Source organism: Sturnira hondurensis, unplaced genomic scaffold (genome assembly GCF_014824575.4).
Source record: "Sturnira hondurensis isolate 20B ecotype Veracruz unplaced genomic scaffold, ASM1482457v3 Scaffold0006496, whole genome shotgun sequence".
NCBI lineage: Eukaryota > Metazoa > Chordata > Mammalia > Chiroptera > Phyllostomidae > Sturnira > Sturnira hondurensis.
In genome coordinates, this window is record NW_028079127.1 from 12,934,574 (window position 1) to 12,954,236 (window position 19,663).

Below are 19,663 nucleotides of genomic sequence, written 5' to 3' on the forward strand. Positions count from 1 at the left end.
GACTGCTGTGTTGTTTTTGGAAATGAGGCCTCATCCTTACTAGTAAATTTGAGCTTTTACTTAACATCATAAATGGTGTGGTCAGCATTTTTTGATTATGAAGCAAGCTCTCAAAAAAAAAAATAGAGCAGCCAAAGTGATCTTCCTCTTTATAGACTGTAAGTTATCTTTCACAGCATCTCATTAAAAAGCCAGCCTTGAGGGTTAAAGTAGGTTATCCTCTCATCTAAGTAACACAAGCAACTCTGGCTGCTGTGAGTGACACAGTCCCAGGGTGAGGCGGAGGGAAATGTGGGGGAATTGCATTTTGACGTCTGGGTTGCTGTTTGTCACTCTGTCTCTTGCTATTGCCAAGCACAAGCCATCTCATTTCTCCAAGAGCTGTTACCCCAGGGGAACCCTGTCGCGGGCTGTTGACATGCTCTATGTCAAGGCGGCGTGGCTCAAGGCAACAATTCCAGTAAGTATGAAGCTCTGTTTGGAAAGAGGATCTAAAGGATGTTTGTAATTCTGGATAAAACTTATTTCTCTTTGTTTTATTGTAGGAAGACCACATAAAAAATATACGATTATTAAAAAAGAAATCAAAAAAGCTGTTCCTGGTAAGCCAGAGGGTTCTCTACCCCGCCTCCATTTCTAATTGTTTCATGCTTTTCCCCTTGCATTTAAGTTTTTTGAGGGTCATTAAGTAGTAATGGGGGGGGCATGTTTCAGTGGCATTTTACCAAAGGTATTCATGGCTTACTTTATGCAATTTCTTATGCCTTATTTATAGAAAAACTGCAGATTCCAAGAACAGCTTCTGTCTTTCTTCATGGAAGATGTTTTTGGCCAACTCCAACTACAAGTTTGCAAGGAAATACACTTTGTGGAAGAATTTCATAGCCTTAGGCAGAAATTGAGCCGCTGTGTAAGTATGCACAGCAAATATGGTGAATTTGATCCTATAAACGTACGTAGAAGACAGCATGTATGAAGCTGTCACCACACCAAAGGGTGAGTGAAAGGGCTTTCTAATCGTTGGCTTGTGGTCCCAGTGGAGCGACATCATCACCCAGGAAACAGCCTCAAACAACCATGCAAAACTCAGAGTGTCAGCATTTATTATTTCTTAAGGAATGGCACATAAAACACCTGAAGAGAGCTTAAATAAAATAAGATGGAATACTACTAAAATTCATTTAATTTTTATCATTCCCTCTTTATAATTCCCGAGTAATTAATTCATTTAATAAATATTTAAGTACCAACTATGGGCCAAACACTATTCTAAGCTCCTTTCTTCCTTCCTTTCTTCTCTTTCTTTCTCCTTCCCTCCCTCCCTTCCTTCCCCCCCCTCCCCATATTGATGAGAGCTGTTTAGATCGCCTTTTGCTTGCTTATTTATTTATTTATTAACAGTTGTATCCTTTTAAAGTCATGGTCTCAGCCAAAACAAAACAAAAAAGAGAGGGGTATGTTTTCTATGGGACCTAAATTATTTGATGTTGTTTAGGTCACTGTATGCAATGGGGAATTCATTCAGAAGGTAAAATTTGCCACATTTCTGTAAAAACATCCACAGTAATAAAGGCCAGCATAGAGAAAAAATAAGACAAAATGAAATATCAAGCTGCGATCTGTGTAATATTAGTTGATTTGCCTCTGTGGGGAGTGTGGAATATTTTCCTCGGGCTTTGGGTTCCAAGGGTGCTTTCTGCAGCCTCCTGCAGCTGTGCCTTGCAGCTGGTGCGAAGGTGGGGCCGTGATGCCAACTGCAGTCCTTGGACTGGCAGGTGGAAACGAGCTCCCTTACTCTCCGGTATGATGGTTATTGATGTTTCAATACTTGGCGATTGGAAGTGGCTTTCATTTTTTAAGAGTTAGGATACCTTTTCCTGTAGTCCATAAAAGGACTCAGGAGCCCTAATTGCGGCCCTTACTACAGAAGCATTTTATGAGGGTGAACTGGTCAGTTAGGTTACAAAAATTGATGAATATCCATTTGCTTTTCGTTGGTTAATTTGCGTTTATGTCCTTGTTTGAGACTTGGGTTGCATGGTTTTTTATAAACTCTCCTGTTAAAATAACAACACTGAGGAAAAATGACAAGCTGGTACCTCTTTGTAGAACAGAGAGAACGCTCTGGGCCAGTTCCTTTGAATAAAATAAGGAAAAGCCATCACTTATCTTCCGTTTATTCTATATTCAATCTATGAAGTCTGCTTATTAAGAAAGTGATTGTATAATCTCTTAAACTGAAGTTGAATTATTATATAAATTTGTATTTCATTCGGTGTCCCTGATTAGGTGATTATTATTCCAACTAAGAGAGTGTTCACCACTAACAGACTTGAAGCGGAGGAGAATAACGCACTGAAGCACTCGATATGGGCCGGGGGAAATAGAGACCTATGGCAGTGACTGTAGACTAGAGTGGCGTCATTCAAAGGAACAAGCAAACTGTTCCCATTTCAGTATCTGGAAACAGAAATACTCTTCAGCTTTTAGTATACCTTCTATTCCTCTTTTTGCTAGAGACTTCTATTCCTCTGCATTAACCATCCGATGTATGGGAATTTAATGTTACTCTGAATGAAGTTTGTGAATAATTATGGTGAGGGACTAGAAGACATCATCATCTGATACAATACAGTGTTATCTGGGAACCTGGAACACCCCTGGATCCCTCCAAAGCATGTCTGTCTGTTTTTATCGTTGATTCTTTTCCTTGGCTTAAGTAGCCAGAAAACATATGATAGTTATAACCAATACCAGGATGAAAAACTTGGAAAACAGAACTGTTTAGGAACTCTGGTTCTCCTTGATTTGTCTTTGAAGTGTCTTCCTAAAGGGTTCTCAAATCTGTCAATAGAGACACTTCTTTCAAGGACTTGGGCCACAGCAGCATCTGAGCAGTGTGGCACTCTGGCGGGTTGCAGCGGCTTACCACAGTGGCTGGCTCCCCCTTATGGCTTAATGTGAATATAACACTCATCAACCTCCCCAATAACCCCGAGGCTGTGCTTCTCAAGTTCTCCCACCTCAGCCAACCACGGTCAGCTTCAGCTAATTGTCTCAAGAGCTATGGAGTTCATGCCCTGGGGTGCATGAACCTCCTCTGGGAAACTGGGAAGAAGAAGGCCAGAGGGTGAGCCTGAGCGTTGGAAAGCCTTCTCAGACTTTTACTTTAGAGAAATAAGCGCTTGCCTTGCATTTAATCTTTTGGCCAATCATAATTTTACTTTTATTTATTTTTTGCCAACAGAAGCTGGTATTGGTTTAATATAAATGTACTCATCATCTGATCTTGATGGAATTCTAAATTAGTGATTGGGGCAGAATTTAGTCGGGGAGAAGTTATAATATATGAAGTAGGCAACAGTAAATGGGATGTTAATGAAATGGGCATTAAATAAAGTCAATATATAAACAGCCAATGTAGAAAGTAATTACACCTACTGTATTTGCCCTGTTGTCCTTGCTATGGGGGTTGTTATGGGGAAAATGAGATAAAACACAGGCCTTGCACTCTAGGAGTTTCGCAGTGTGTGTGGGTCTGAGTATGTTGGTAGGAGGATTCCAGTGGGAAGGAAGGGAAGGGCAAGGTCACTATATAAATAATTATAATAAGAGGATGAGGGAAGAGGCACCATGATAACGGGATTAGCAAATTCAAGATTCAGAGCAGAAATCTGCATGTTTAAATGGAGCAGGAAAAGGGTCAAGAAGGAGAGACTTTGAAAGGGGCCCTGAGTTCTGAGGGTTCTGTATCCCCAGAACCTTGACATATTTCAAAAATGGTCTCAGGCTTTTTTCACGATCCAGAAACAGAGGGAAATGGCCCCACCCTTGTCTCCAGGACCCAGGACTCCAGGCTAATGCTGAGGTTAGTGGGGTGCTGTAGTCTAGGTGGGATTTGAAGGGTTGATTTAAAAAACAACAAACCAACACTGTGTTTAGGACACTGTTTCCAGAGTTGAATGCTGTCTGAATTTGAAACTGCTGACTTAACATACAGAGTTTTGGCATATAGTCCATTTGCTTAACGTGAGTACTTGGTGTTTGAATTTATGTCAGCAATTAACCATTGACCTATGCTCTTCTGAAAATGGTCCCCCCCTCCAAACTTGGAAATAACAAACAAAAAGCAAAATATATGACATCAACTGCTTTATATAATTTAGGGAATCCAACTGTTTTTTATTTTGTATCTTAATACATTGAAATAATAGTAAGGCTTACTACAACTCTTTATCAGTCATAACTTTGTAATGGTGATTTTTAAATGTGCTAGTTCTATGTGGATATTTTATTTTGCTTGAAACTTTTCAATAAACATTCAGAATTGTTAAAAAATTACTCTGCTAAAGATGCAAGAATATTTTTGCCATGACAAAATTTTAAAAATATCACAATCTACCCTATTTTGCCAAACAGAATCTGACTCTGGATGAATTTGTTGAGTATATGTCGAGCTAGGTAGAACTTTTCACTTATCAAGAGCAAAATACTAAATTACCCCTTTAAAACTGACAGTCAACTTCCTTGGTGTTTGTAGGAGCATTTAGACTGGGGGAATACCACAATTTCAGTGATTGAATACTGATGTATTAGATTACCAAATATCATTATCTCACATTATATCTAAGTTATCCTGGGTGGAGGTTGTTCTGTGTCCCCAGAGAAAAAACTAAGTCCAGTACAATCAGAAATTAGGCAGTGGATCCCATGTTGTTGCTGGAGACGATTAATATCTCTTTCTGTGTGTAGTTCACAGGGAGCTTTAAGCTTAGTGGCTGTGTATAGATAATGAATGGTGCAACTTTTTTAACATTACCACTAACCAACCATTGCACATGTCTCGGCTTTGGATTTCTTAGTTCAACATTCAGATACAAAATTAAAATGTCCATGGTGAGTCAATAACCCTGTGTATTTTTGGCTTACTGGTTCCCTCCCAGGTAACATCGAACACTGTGCCAATTATCACCATGTGACAAAGGCAAGGAAACGAATAAGTATCCACATTTTGAGGGTTTATGGATTTATACTTGATGTGTAGCCATGGCGTGGCTGAAACCGAATGCTTTTCTTCCCTTCTTATTTCATCCTTATTTCATTCTTTTCCCTTCCTTCCTCTCCCCTGCCTCTCCTTTCCCCAAATGTATTTTCAGAATATTCCATGTACCTGCTCTGTCTGAGTCAATGTGTTGAATAGCTGATTCATGAACTGGGCAATTTTTGATCCATTGTTTCTTTTACCTATCTTGTTTTAGTTGACTGGCTTTATTTTATCTTTATATGAAAGAATTCCTTGAAGAAATATCTTAATTCGTCTCAGTCCCAGGTTCCTACCTTTGGAACTGGAGACCAAGTAGTAGACAGAAGGGAGACTGGGGGCTAAAGAAGAATCATAAGAACTGAATCTTTTTGAACATGCAGGATTCTTTTGAATGTATTGATCATTAATCTATTCTTATACATGAGAAGAATGCATTTGTAAGAATTCCCCAAAGTCAAGAATACATTCAAGCACGTGTACAAATTTCAGTATCAGACAGACACTAACTGCCGTAACAAATACTCCCACAACTTTTAGTGGCTTCACATTTTAGAACTTTATTCCTCACTCATGTAAAATTCCAGTTGCAGTTTTTGTAGGTGAGGTCACTTTCCTTCATGTTGTGAATCAGGGATGCAGGCATCTTCTATGTCACAGTTCTGCCATTCCTGACGCCTTTGGCGTAGTCAGGTGAAGGAGGAGGAGAGCAAGAAGAAGATGTATCAGCTTCTTACAAGCCTTGCTCCCAAAATAACACATAGTATTCAGCTGATATTCCATTGGCAAGAAATAATCACATGGTTACAATAACTGCAAGGAAGCTAAAAAATGTAGTCTAGATTACGTCCAAGAAGAAGAGGAAATAAATTTTGGTCAATAGTTAGCAGTCTCAAGTATAATTTACTCAAGAAATTTTCATTAGTATGCTATTTATGACCAGAGACACTATCTTAGTTTCTTTACCTGTGTGCAAATTAAACAAAGGATGTAGCCTTGCATGAGCAGGTGTAGTGAATGGCATGCTTTCTCACGCTGGGCACTCCCATGCAGGGCATGCCTGCACAAAGGTTTGGGTTGGTGCTGCTTATGACTGCAGTCGGTGGATGATTTCTTCTTATAAATAAATTCTTCCCACAAATAAGAAGGGAACGGAAACAAAGGCTGAACTTCCCTGAAAGTGGTGCAATACAGGCAAAATGAAAAGCCAGTCACCTTAAACTACATGGTTAAAATAAACGAGTAAACTGATATCTACAAATCAGCTTACAGCATTTGGCTTACTCCTCCATTTCCCAGATCCTGTGCTAGGTGTCGTGGTTAAAAAGACCAGTATGATTTGCTCCCTGCTCTCCAGAGGTTAGTTGTTACTGGGAGAGAGATGTAAACAGAGACGTTCTTTGAATCGTGAAATACGACACGTGTGAATATTGATTTGCTGTCTGATGAAGTCACTATGGAAGTAGTCAGTGCCATCTGTCCTGGGGCTTGGGGTATGTGTGAGGGGAGACAGAGAAGAATGTTATTAAATGAGGCAATAATTGAGTTTAACTTTTGGGGAATAAGGGGCAGAAATGACAGGGTGGAAGCTTGAATTAAAGCTTGATGGTATTAAACAACAAACCGTATCCAGGAAACTGCAAGTAATTGAGAATGAATGTAATGTGACTTGGGGAATGTGAAGATGAGTCCGATTGTTCAGATTTTATCGAGGAGCGCTCTTAGGGGCCAGGTTAAGAAAGGTATGGTAAGACTGGCTGAGGAGGTTAGGTTGTTTGAGGAACAAAGTGGAAAGCCAGTGAAAGGCATGGCCTGATCAAATACTCTGTTTTAGAAAGATCTCTTTGGTGTATATAGATGGGTGCAAGGAGAGGGTGAGACTGGAGGCAGAGGAAACCACGAGAGGATCGTTGCAAAACTATGCTTGGACCAGTGTTAGTGTTCCAGGGAAGGGTGAGGAGAGTCTAAGGAAGAGAGCAGAGTCTGAGATGACTAAGGCGTCTGCTTGGGAGCTGGCTGGCTGGTGGTGCTATTCACTCAGAGTACAGAAGGAGAAAGCATGGAGGGAGGTTAGGAAGTTGCTTTTGACATGTTAAAAGTTTGAGGAGTCTCATTCATAAGTATATTCATCAGAGTAGTATGTACACTTTATATATGTGTGTGTGTGCGCACACACACACACACATATATATACACACACACATATGGTATGTTTATATGTGTGTTAAGCTGGGTACATGAGTGCCCAGCTTAAGAAAGTGTTCCATTCACTGCACCCTCCTGCTCATGCAAGGCTACATCCTTTGTTTAATTTGTATAAATTAAACAAAGGATGTTTCTTTACCTCTTAAACATACTTTTTACCTCTTAAACATACACAAATATGTATATTTTATGATGTATTTATTAACAACTTTATTGCAATATAATTGACATGCAACTAACTGAACCTATTTGACATATATAATTGGGTGATTTTATAAGTACCGCACGCTAACCGATTGCGCCACTGGAGCTCCGAATTTGGTGATTTTAACATACACACACACTTGTGAAACCAGCACTGCAGTTAAGATAATGAACATACCCATCACTTCCCAAAGTTTTCTTTGTGCCCCTCAGTTCCTCTGCTTGTCCTTCTGTTCCCAGGGAATCATTAGTCTGTTTTCTGTTGTTATAGATTTGTTTGCGTTTCTTAGAATTTAATGTAAATGGCATCATATAATATGTGCTATATTCTTTTCTGTCTGGCTTCTTCCATCCAGAATAATTACTTTGAGGTTTATTCGTGTTATTGAGTGCATCAATAATTAGTGCTTTTTTATTGCCAAGTAGAATTCCATTGTAATGATATAACACAATTTACTCGCCTATTGATGGATATATGTTTTTTCCTGCAGTTTTTGGCTATCACAAATAAAACTGCTCTGAGTATTATTAATTGTGTTGATTTATCAAAGAATCAGTTTTTAGCTTAATGAATTTTCTCTATTGTTTTTCTGTTTTTTTCCCCACTGATTTTCATTCTGCAGTTTCTTCTTCTTTTTTTCTGTTAAATTTGGGTTTAATCTGCACTTTTCTTTCTAGTTTCTTAAGGTGAAAGCTTGAGCCATTAACTTGAGATCTTCGAGTTCTTTTTTAAGGTTGAAGCTGAGGTTATTAGCTTGGCATTTTCTGTCTTTTCCTATAGGGATTTAATGTTATAAATTTCCCTTTAAATACTGTTTAGCTACCTCCTACAATCTTTGGTGTTTTGCTCTATTTTCACTCACTTTAAAATGCTTTCTAACTTCCCTTTTGATTTCTTCTTTCACCCATGGATTATTTAGAAGGGTGTTATTTAGTTTCTGTATACTTGGGGACTTGTCCAGACACCTCTCCAATTTTAATTTCTGATTTGATTATATTTTGTCAGAGAAAAAATTTTTATGACTTGAATCCTTTTACATGTGTTGAGTCATCTTTTATGGCTACAAACTTGGCCTGTTTTGGTAAATGTTCTACGTGTACTTGAAGACAATAGATATGCTTCGAATAGTGTGTTTTATAATATTGATTGGATCTGGTTGTTGCTGTTTCCCATTTTTCTCTATCTTCATTGATTTTCTTTCAACTTATTCTATCAGTTATTGACATCTCTGACATTAATAATGCATTCCTTGATTTCTCCTCAAAATTCTATTGGTATTCATCATAGAAATCCATGTATTTTGGAGTTCTGTTAAGAGGCACATAAATGTTTTTGATGGTGTGTCATCTTGATGGATTGACCCTTACGTTGCTATAGAATGACCCTGTTGTTCCTAATACCGTTTTTTGTTCTCAAACCTTTTTCGGTTACTAATAGAATCACATCAGCTTTCTTTCAATTATTGTTAGTAAGATATATATTTTTCTATCATTTTACTCTTAATTTATTTGTGTTGTTTATTTAAAGAGAGCTTCTTGTAGGCAGCATATATTTACCTTTGTTTTCTTAAAAAAATCCACTCTGACACATTTAGTTTTGGTAAGTTTAGACCCCTCACATTTAACGTGCTTATCGACATACTCGGGGTAAAATCTACCCCCATGCTGTTTGTCTCCTGTTAATCCAGTCTGTTCTTTGTTCCATTACTCTCTTTTCTTTCTTTTTCCTGATTGGTTTTTTAATGACTCCATTTTATCCCCATTATTGACTCATCAGTTATAGGTCTTACATGTTTTGCCATTTTGGAGACTTTTGATTCTTTTGTGTAGAACCAGCTTTCTACCGTGCATCATCTTCTTTCTCTTTGAAGAAACTTAACATATCTTGTAGTACAGTTCTGCTGATGATGGACTTGCTCAGATTGTTTTATGTCAGAAAAAAAGGCTTTAAGCCCCCTTTATTTTGGAAATATATATTTTTTCTGATTATAGAATTCTGGGTTGTTAGTCTCCCCAAGAATTTAAAGATGTTACTCCACTGTCTTCAGGCTTGCATTGTTTCTGACAAGAAGTCTGTTCCCATTCTTATCTTGTCCCTTTGTCATGTCTGCTTTTTCTAGCTTTTTTTCCTTTTAAAGGTTTTCTCTCTTTTGGTGTTTTAAGCAATTCAATTATGGTGTGCATTGGTGTAGTTTCCTTTAAGTTTCTTGTGTTTGGACTTAATTGAGATCCTTGCATTTGTAAGTTTTAGTTTTTACAAGCTTTGGAAATTTTCCAGCCATCATTTATTTATAAATTTTTATACCTTCTGTCTATTATCTTCTTGGAATTCTAATTGCATGTACATTTAGCCGTTTGTAGTTGTCCCATAGTTCACTGTTTCTATGTAATTTTTAGTTTTTCTTGTGTTTCATTGTGGATAGGTTTCTATTGTTACATCTTTAAGTTCACTGATCTTTTTTTCTGCAGTGTTTAATTTGTGGTTAATTTCATTCAGTGTATCTTTTGTTTTAGACATTGTAGGTTTTATCTCTAGAAGTTCGAATTGGGTCTTTTAATATTTCCTATGTCTTTTCTTAATGTAATCAGTGTTTCTTCAAGCTTCTAGAAAATATAGAATAATTTACAGATACTCTTTTAATATTCTTGTCTGTAATTCTAAAATTTGTGTTAGTTCAATTACTTGATTTCCCTTCTCATTATGAGTTGTAGTTTCCTGCCTTGTCCTGTGCCTGGTAATTTTTGACTGGATATTAGACATTATAAGTTTTACCTTATTAGATCCTACATATTTTCATATTCCTGTAAATATCCTTTCTTTTTTTCATCTGGGCAGACAGTTAAATTGCTTGAAAAAATTGACTTTCTTTTTTCAGATTTTAAGTTTTGTTAGTTAGAACCAAAAGCATTGTTCAGTCTAGTGCTAATTTTTCCCTCTTACTGTGTCAACACATTTTGGTTAACCTTACCCAGTTCCCTGTGAATTTTCATTTTCTTCCCCTCTTTTCCTTCCTCACCCTTCTGGAAATTTATTTGTTAAAGAATTTGGATCAGTCTTTTAAAGAGTTTTTCATGGTGTATGTTTTGCTGATTGTATTTTCATAGACTCACTTAATATATCTTTTTAAAAAATTTCCCATACATCAGTAATTATAGAGACTTGAGCAGGTTTAGTCTTGATGTTTTGGCTAGACTACTTCACAGGCAGTGGTGTGTACTTCCGCTAAGAGGCACATAATGGACGACATCCATTTTTATGATTTTTGCAGTCATTGATAATTATTGTCTAGATCTATTTATAAGGCATTGCAAAATGATATATTAAAAATTCTATTATACTTTATTTGTAAGTGGAGATAATCTATTAACATAACTAACCTGTGTTTATAGATTACTAACCTACCTATTACTAACCCGTTTGTTTGAGAAATTTATTATATAAGAAAGGCGGAAAATATACTTACTTCTTTTTCTTTATTTACCAGATTTCGGTATAAGTAATTCATTTTCTAATGTCCTTCCAAGGTTGTCAGCAGTTGCTATTTTCTCACCATTTCATTATTAACTCATGAACTTAAATTAATTTTTATTTTGAGAAGCCTGATTTCTATAAGATTACCCACTCTTTGGGTTTCTTTGCAGATCCACTAAGACTGAAACCTTCTTTAGCCTCTCCTAAGGCACAGCACAGAGACACTTGTCATGGGAGACCACAAGGTCTGAAATTGCCATTGTATTTGAATGTCATCTCATTGTTTCTGATAACATCCAAAGCATTTGGTAGTACCTAATAAATTATTATATTTTTAATTAGTCTGGGGTAATTTAGATAGTATAATTATTCAAAGAAAATCAGTTATGGGAAATATAAAATACCTTTATTTTTATAATCTTTGCTAGCCATGGTATTTGGCTAAATGGTATTTGGGATGTCAAGCTATATATAGGTAAGAAAACATTTTAATGCTTTTTAAAACTAAAAAGCATTAAAGTATAATGCTTTTTATAAGTATAAATAGTATTTTAGTTCTATTTAGAACTAAAATACTTTCAGACTTGACAGGGAACTCATAGTTGCTTAATGGAATCTACAAAATAATTTGCCTAATTGCTAATAATCAAAGTTGAAACTGAAAAAAAATTCCATTAGTTTTCAAGATTTTCATCATCTACTTTCATTAACATTTTGAGAGCCTGAATCGTAGTTGGTAATTAAAGAGATGCATTTCTTTATATTGTGTGTAATTAACTTAAACTCTAATAAGTCTTCACAAATAGAATATTTGTGTCTCAATTTCTTGGAGTGTGTTTGATAAGTAATTGTAACTAACTTATCAACTTGTAAGGCATTACTAATTATTTATCCTTGTAATTTCACTTGATCTTAGCCAAAAGGCTGAGAAGCGATATCTTTGTAATTTCAAATATTTTAAAATTGCAATTGATTGAACTGATAAAACCAGAAGTGGAATTTGAGACCAGCCCTGTTTTATTCTTTCATTAATTGCAAAGTCCAAATCTTGTTAACAATACCAATAATCTCATCTTGTGGTTGTTGGAAGAATTAAATGCAGTAATACATCAAAGTGCTTAGCATGTAGTAGTTCTGCAAAACTGTTATCATCTTTCCTTACTGTTAGTGTCTTTACTTTCCATACATAGAACAGTAATTTTCGTCTAATTACATTTTCTCAACAATTTCCAAAGACTGATTTTCTTACATAATCAAATACTTTTTTAGTATCTATTGTTAGTGTTAAGTTTTATTATGTGTATAATATAGAGCAGCACTTTAATTTAAAGACAAAGAGATCATTTATGAGTGATTGGTTTTAATCTTGGTAAATATATTTCCTGCTTATATTGTAGAATCTCTTTGCTGACAAATTCATTCCTCAGTTAATGATATGTATCATCTTTGTTGAAATTATGGGGCACAGCTTTATCATGTAATGTGCTAAATTGCATAGACTTATTCTTTTTAATTGAAATATAATTGACATATGTTGTTATATTAGTTTCAGATGTACAACATAACATTTGATATTTATTTCAGTTATTAAATGATCACCAGAGTAAGTCTAGTTAACTTCCATGAGTGGACTCATTCTGATTAATGGTAATTATGCAGAGAACTAAGAAAATCTTCAATAAAGTCATCCCATATAGTATCTTTCTGTATTTAAGGTATTTAGAAACTCTTTCTAGTTTTTGCCATGGTTGGAACATGGAGAAATCATATGTGGTTCTAAGATAAGTGTAGGTCAGTGGAGTTATATACACTTATTTATATCAAATGACTCTGTTAGTTATAGAGAATACAGAAGTAGAATAATGTTTTGTAAAGTCTTCTGATATATATTTACTCAGGTATTTGATGTCTGTCTTTTGCTTTTTAAAAATTAAATGTCTGATTATGGACTTGCTTTTGAAGAGAGACACTGGCTACTAGTTGATTCAACTCTTTCTCCTTCATGCAACCTACTTGATTGCAATATACTTATGTTTTCTTCCAATAATGGTAATCAAAAAATTTTCTTCCTAAGTTTCCTATTAGCCTCTCCAGTCTCAGTAGTCTTGTGTTACTGTCCTAATGGCCACACTTTTGTGAAACTGACATAAAATATTTAAAAATCAGTTTTAAAATAGGCTATACTGATATACTTTTCTCAATTGTATTTTTAAATGCACCTAGAAAATATCTGTAAGACTTCACATGAAAAACTTCAAAAAGTTAACAAGATTTGCTGGAAAACCTACATCTACTATCATATAATAAAATAAAATCAGTTTAATTTTTAATCTAATGCCTCATCTGTCATTTACATTTTGGTGGTATAAAGTTTTAGAAAACCAGGGTCATGGACAAAGTAGAAACTACCTTAACCATGAAGGTTAACAAACTGAAATGAAATCAAATGAAACAACAATAAAAAACAAACCAAAAACCTTATAAACAAAAGAATACCAAAAGGGATGGTTATAATACATTTTGAAGTTGTATGTGGAGGTAAATAAAATATTTAAGATCTTACATATGGTTTTGTACTCCTTTAAAGGTTGTGAGAATGTGGCATATATTTATAATAGGAGAAAATACAATACAACTTTTTGAAGAAAGGATTGAATTTGTTCTCTGTGAGAACACAGTATGAGTAGGTACTTCTCTCAGAGACTATACATAGGTGTCTACTCACTGACCCATGCTTTTCATTTTCCCAGAATTTTCAGAGGAAACAGATTTTTTATTTTTGCTTTGACTGTCATACACAATAGAAATGTGTATGATTTTTCAAACACGTGAGGACATTGGGGACCCAAATTAAGAATTGTGTTATTTGTTTATCCTACTATTTTAAACAGAGCTCTGAAGCTCTAATCCCTAGGACATGCTTCAAACTATTATTGAACCAGTGTCCCTCAACCATAAGCTGATGCTTGCATTTCATTCATTGATTCATCTAGTAAACAAACATTTATTATCTAGTGTTTGCTGAACACGATTCAAGATGCTGGGGATTCAACAAAAATGGATAGGCATCTCTGGCCTGATAGAACTCCTTGAAAATGCTCTTGGCCAGCTGCAGCTCGTCCGAGGTTCTGGCAGGTGCTGAGAAGGGAGCACAGAGCAGGACGTGCCGCAGGACCGGAGGCTGGGGGCCAAACCGTGGGCAATTGAGTCTGGGGGTTTTAGCCGAGTCCGGAGGGGTACTTAAATCCCCTCTACTCTCTCTAGTCTTGGAGCATCATGCTCCCTCTGCTGGCTCGTCCCTTGTCCTGGCTGCTTCCACTCCATCTTCTCCTGCAAGATGCAACTCACTTGTCTCATCCTTTGGGAAGCCGTCTGGAATTCCACAGTCAGATTGCTTTTTTTCTGTCTCCAGGAGACAGAAAAAAATACAAAAGGATTATTGTATTATTTTTTAATCACAGTATTTATCACATAGTAACGGGATTTTGCATCCCTGCCAGTCTCAGTAGATGAGCCATCATTTGAGCCCTAAGGCAATTTTCATCAAGTAGGATACTTTTATAAATCAATGCCATGTGGGCAGAAATGCCATTGTGTGACTAGCATATGCTAAGTACATGATAAAAATGTTTTGACTCGATGATGAATGATTAGGCCTTGTGTCTGTTATTGTCTGACTGTCTCACCCCTTCCTTTGAGCTGCTCCCTAGTTAATCTGGCCTTACTAATAAATTGCCTTTAGTCTAGATCATATTTGCTTCGGTTGAGTTTGTCAAATCATTCAGCAATTCTTATAATAAAACTGCCCACCCTCCGTTGTGCATTCTGTTTTCAGCAAATGCAACTCTGCACTATATAAAGTAACAGAAGCCATTCCTTTATAAAGGCTTCCTTTCAAACAGTGGAATCATGGCAGTAAAATCTGGCTGTAGACGTATGTACAATAGTCAGGAAAACGAGAACCTTTCGGGTTAGATGTTCACCGGGGGTCATTGATAGTCACTGGAGCTCAAGGCACCAGAAAGCCTCCCACAAACAAGCAGAGCTCTACAGGCAAAAATGGCAGGAAGAAACGTTTGTCTGTTTATTTATTGCCTTAGACAGGATGAGGTCCGCAGCCTTTATGGACTCCCTACGCTGCTGTGGGGTGATCAGCTTCCTGGTCAGAGGGCACAGTCAGAGGAATGCCTGGGTGGTATTTAACGTCTGCGATGTCCAGGGTTTGGCTGGCTTCTTTGGTCTCCTACTCTCAGTGTTAACCTTTAAACCCTAACACTTTCGTATTTAATCTTGTGCCACATGACTTGCTTCTTCTGTGCTTTGTAGTTGATCCTCACATTTCAGAACTTCGATATATTATCTTGGAATTAAGAAAGTGTTGATTCCCTTTCTTATTGCATCTCCTTTTCTCAATTTGCAAGATTTGGGCCAAGTATTTTTATGTTAGATAATTTTAGCCTTGAGGGGCTTAATATTTAACCATACTCTCCATTTATAAAATAATAAACAGACCTCTCTAGATTCTCTCCATACTTACTATCTTGGCTGAAATGAGGTTGATATTTCTAGAATTTTCTTTTGTAGTTCCACTCTGAAAAACAAATGAACAAAGAAAACAAAACACACGTATACATTCACACACATACCACACATGGGATTTCTTCCTTTGTTTATTATCACATTGTCCATTTTCAGGTTCAAGTCTCTCTCTCTGCCAGTCAGCTCAGTCTTTGAAAGCCATTTCTGACATCTCCTCTTTTGTAATGTAGAGCAGAGAGGTTTGGGCTAATTTATCTTTAAAACTGGATTTTTAATGTTTTCAACAAGAGGTTGGCTTAGTTGGAATATCTTTTCCAAGTTATGTTGTTTTGTTTTTCATCATAGTGTTTTTAAATAGTCTGTGGAGGCGCAATACTTGGGTTCAGTCTCAGCTCATTCACTTAGTGTGTGAACATAGGCAGAATAAGAAGTTCCATGGTCATTTTCCAATTCGTAAAATGTGGAAAACAACAGTACCTACCTCATAGGGTTGTTGTGAGGCCTGAATGAGTTACTGCAACCGAAGCTTTCAGATTAGTGCCTGACATAGAACACTAACATATTACATGTTGACTATGATTAGTCTTACCTAGCCATAGTCTCAGTATTTCTGTCTTCACTTGAAGGGGAATTGGGTAAAGAAGAGAGCTTCTGAATCTACAATAATTTTTTAAAATTTATTTTTAATTTTTTCCATTACCATTTATCCTCCTTATACCCCCTCCCTCCCACAATCACCACACAGTTGCTCACTAACTCTGCCTTGCTCATCCTTATGTCTTCAGTGCCTAACAGATGGCCTGACAGAATAGGCACTCTGGGAATGTTTCTTTAGTGAATGACTGAATTCTTTCTGATTGTGTTCTCTGACATTGGCTACCACTGCCTTGGGTCTGTCATGCATTGCTTTGGCCTCACAGGGTTGGTCTGGGTTGAAATGTCCTCTTCTTAATTCACGGCTTTAATCACAGGGAGATCCAACCCTGTGCTTGTGAATCCCACAGACTGCACTTAACCCGAATGTTCTGTCTGCAGCTCTTTTGTGCCAGATTACCAAGCCCCCCTCACAGCAGGGATTTCTCCATATGCAGGGTCTGACCTGATGGTGGAGTCCCATTTGGGCAGAGTAATGACCCATCATCAGTCTTAAGCCCCCAAAACAGCATTCAGGACGTAACTGTCAAGTCATTTCAGTCATTCTCTCTCTCTTGATAAGAAAAGGGGCCTGCATGCTGCTGCTTCTCCCCACTTCTCCTTTTTGTGTTCTAGCCTAAAGGGACCTGCCAGTTGACATTGGCCACATTTCATTTGTTTCAATAGATGTTGTCATTTAGCTGCTTCCATTTCATGAGTTTTAATTGTGATCTTTATTGATGTACCCAACACCCTTTTACTCCTGGGTTAGGACCTCCTGAGACTCATTGGGTGAGTGATTACCCACCTGGGCCTTGGTTTCCTTTTGTATAAACTTAGAAGAATTTCCCTATTCAATTTCCTCAGTCTATTTCAGAGATTTTATGAGTAGAAACTAAGTAGTTAAACTAGATATTTTCACCTTTTCCTTCCTTTCCTGTTCTCTAGTTAACTCTATAGAAGATGCTGTTAATTTCTTCCTCCTTATCTCCTAGGCAATCCTGTGCTCAGATAAGATTTGAACATTCACCTCAAAGGAGACTGGCAGTTTCCCCCTGCCAGACTCCAGGAAATTAGCCTTCTCCTTCTCTTAACTTAGAAATTAATATGAATTTCTTGGTACTTTCTCCTGGCAATTACCAGCTGAATATTGTACTGTGTAATGTGAATAAACTAGGGTGATTTTTCAAAAAAGGAAATTTTTTTGTCCTTCTTGCATTCTCCCATGTTACCCACATCTTCCTTGTTCAATTGCTCCAGTCCTTTCCTCCCTCCCTCCCCCCTTCCTTCTTTCTTTCCTTCCTTCCTCCCTCCCTCTCTCCTTCCCTCCCTCCCTCCCTCCCCTCCTTCCTTCCTTCCTCTTCACAACTCCTGCCCCCACCTTCACTTTCTAGAAAGCACTTACTTAGCCTTTCCTGCCTCAGGGCCTTCCCACACTTTCCCTCTGTCTGAAGTATTCTCTGCTCTCATCCTCCCCAACTGCCTCCATTTTTCTTTAGCTCCTTATATAGCTTTAGCTCCATCTTTCTTTGGCTCCTTTTCATTTTTCAGATCTTAATTTGTGTCATTCTTCAAAATAGCCCTCTCTGACCCACTGGAAGTAGGTCATTCCTATAAATTCCTGTCATAGAGTCTTGTCCATTACAAAAGCAGTTTTAATTGTATTTTGTAAACTTTAATTTTTGTTTCTTTTCTTACTTACCACCTACTTCCAAATGAAAGTATAAGTTCTGTGAAGACAGAGGACATGCATTATTTATTTTCAGTGCATATGCATGCCTAGAACATTATACTTACTCAATAAATGTTTGGTGAGTGAATGAAAAAGTTTCAACAATTATCTGTATTTGCTGTTGCTTTCTTAGATTTCCTGTGCTTCATCAGCTAGAGAAATGAAATCCATTACCAGGATAAAAAGAATATTTTATGGGGTAAGTATTCCAAATCCTTTTTTTTGAATATTTTATTTTTTAAATCTAAAAGATTCCTGTTTTCATATCTCTACTTTATCTGCAGATTGGAAACAGAGGAATCTACAAAGCCATCACTGAACTGGATATTCTTCTTTCTTGGATTAAACAATTCCTGGAAAATATTAAGTAATGCAAGAAATCTAGCACATTGATTTGATTTTTATTTTGAAATATGAGAACTAGCATAAATTTATAAGTGTATTTCTTTTTAAAATTTTGTACATAGTACTGATATCAATTTAGATTCAGAATAGACTAGAGAAATTTGACAAAATAAAATTTTAGAGTGCTTTTATTCTGAACATGTTTTGTTATTCCCAAGCACTTTAAATAAATTTAATTTAAAGGTACATCACCAGAATTAACTCATGTAATATTTGTTGAGTGAAATACAGACTTCTGAGATATAATATAATGTTGCTAAGATGGAAATAAATGTTATATACATGAATATTGCCTACTTAAGGATTCGATAATTACTAATTACACCCAGTGTGAACTTAGCTCCTGAAAGATTTTGAATTTAATTAAATAAACTATTTTTTTCTCCTGAATGTCATTTCTATGACAACATACTAGAATTTCATTGAATACAATGGGTAACAATCAGATAAGATCAAATAAGACACCCAAGTCAACTAACTTCTTGGAATGGTTTACTAGGAACATCTTTGACCAGACAGCGTAAGCCACAAAGACCACAAATGCTGCCAGAGTTTGACAATGTTCCTTTTGGGTGCTGTACAATTTGGTACATTGATAGAGGCCAAGTGAAGGTCTAGATGCAGCTTGTATGCCACCACAGTAAACTTGTCATACTGTCTAAAAACCTTACCTGCACAGCTAGGCCTTCAGTTAAATGAATAATGTGGACTGACCATTGTTTTGCATTGAATGGACTCTTTTTCATGGCTATTGGCATACTAGGCATGGGCAGTTTTGGACAGCAATTTGTGTGACAGCCTGGTTGCTCCCACAAAGCATTCATTGTGCCCCTGCTGTTCACTGACAACATTGTGATTTGATGTTTTGTGATAAGACTAGGCTGGGCTTCCCCGAGGCCTTTGCGGATTTTGTCTTCCACACATCTTCTCTTCATTGCTTTCCCACCATCCAGTTCTTTTCAATCATATTGTCATTATTCTATTCACCATGACTACTCTCTCTCTTGTGGTTGATCTTGTATTTCAAAATTACCTCTTCATTCCCACCCCTCCTTCTTCACTCCTTCCCCATCAGTACCCCATGGTCCCATGTCTTATCTCTATCTGGGGCTTCATTAGTAGATAAAGCCACTTGAAGGAAAAGGTGTAGTGAGCCAAGGGAATTAGCAAGGTCTCTCTTTATCTCACACTGTTGAACTAAGTGTTCCCAGCGCAGGCTCCTGGGCCATTAGTAATGGGGTAGCCTTGCTTCCTGAGGAACACTTGGTAGAAGGGATCGGAAACCTATCCCCTGGCTTTGCCATGGACCTGAGAGAGGCAGTACACCCAAAGTCTCTCCTTGTCTCACCTTTACAGCACTCAGTGTTTCCAGGAACAAGTACCCTCTCACAGCCCAGCATCTCCTGTCTTGGTTACAAACCATTCATAAGCT

General features: G+C 37.0%; 1 protein-coding gene across 1 annotated transcript; it reads left to right on the forward strand.

Moving 5' to 3' along the window:
- Positions 1-289: 289 nt before the first annotated feature.
- IL26 (interleukin 26) lies at positions 290-18,238 on the forward strand. The gene is made up of 5 exons (XM_037049946.1): positions 290-460; positions 546-602; positions 776-910; positions 17,960-18,025; positions 18,111-18,238. Exons 1-5 carry the CDS (start codon positions 290-292, stop codon positions 18,195-18,197), a joined length of 516 nt encoding a protein of 171 aa, XP_036905841.1. The 3' UTR covers positions 18,198-18,238.
- Positions 18,239-19,663: the final 1,425 nt, after the last annotated feature.

Bases quoted from the DNA above. Each gene is read 5' to 3' on its own strand.
- IL26 (XM_037049946.1), top strand. From the start codon at position 290: ATGTGGGGGAATTGCATTTTGACGTCTGGGTTGCTGTTTGTCACTCTG. The intron at 911-17,959 runs GTAAGTATGCAC...TTGCTTTCTTAG, and splicing joins GGCAGAAATTGAGCCGCTGT to ATTTCCTGTGCTTCATCAGC. The intron at 18,026-18,110 runs GTAAGTATTCCA...CTTTATCTGCAG, and splicing joins TAAAAAGAATATTTTATGGG to ATTGGAAACAGAGGAATCTA.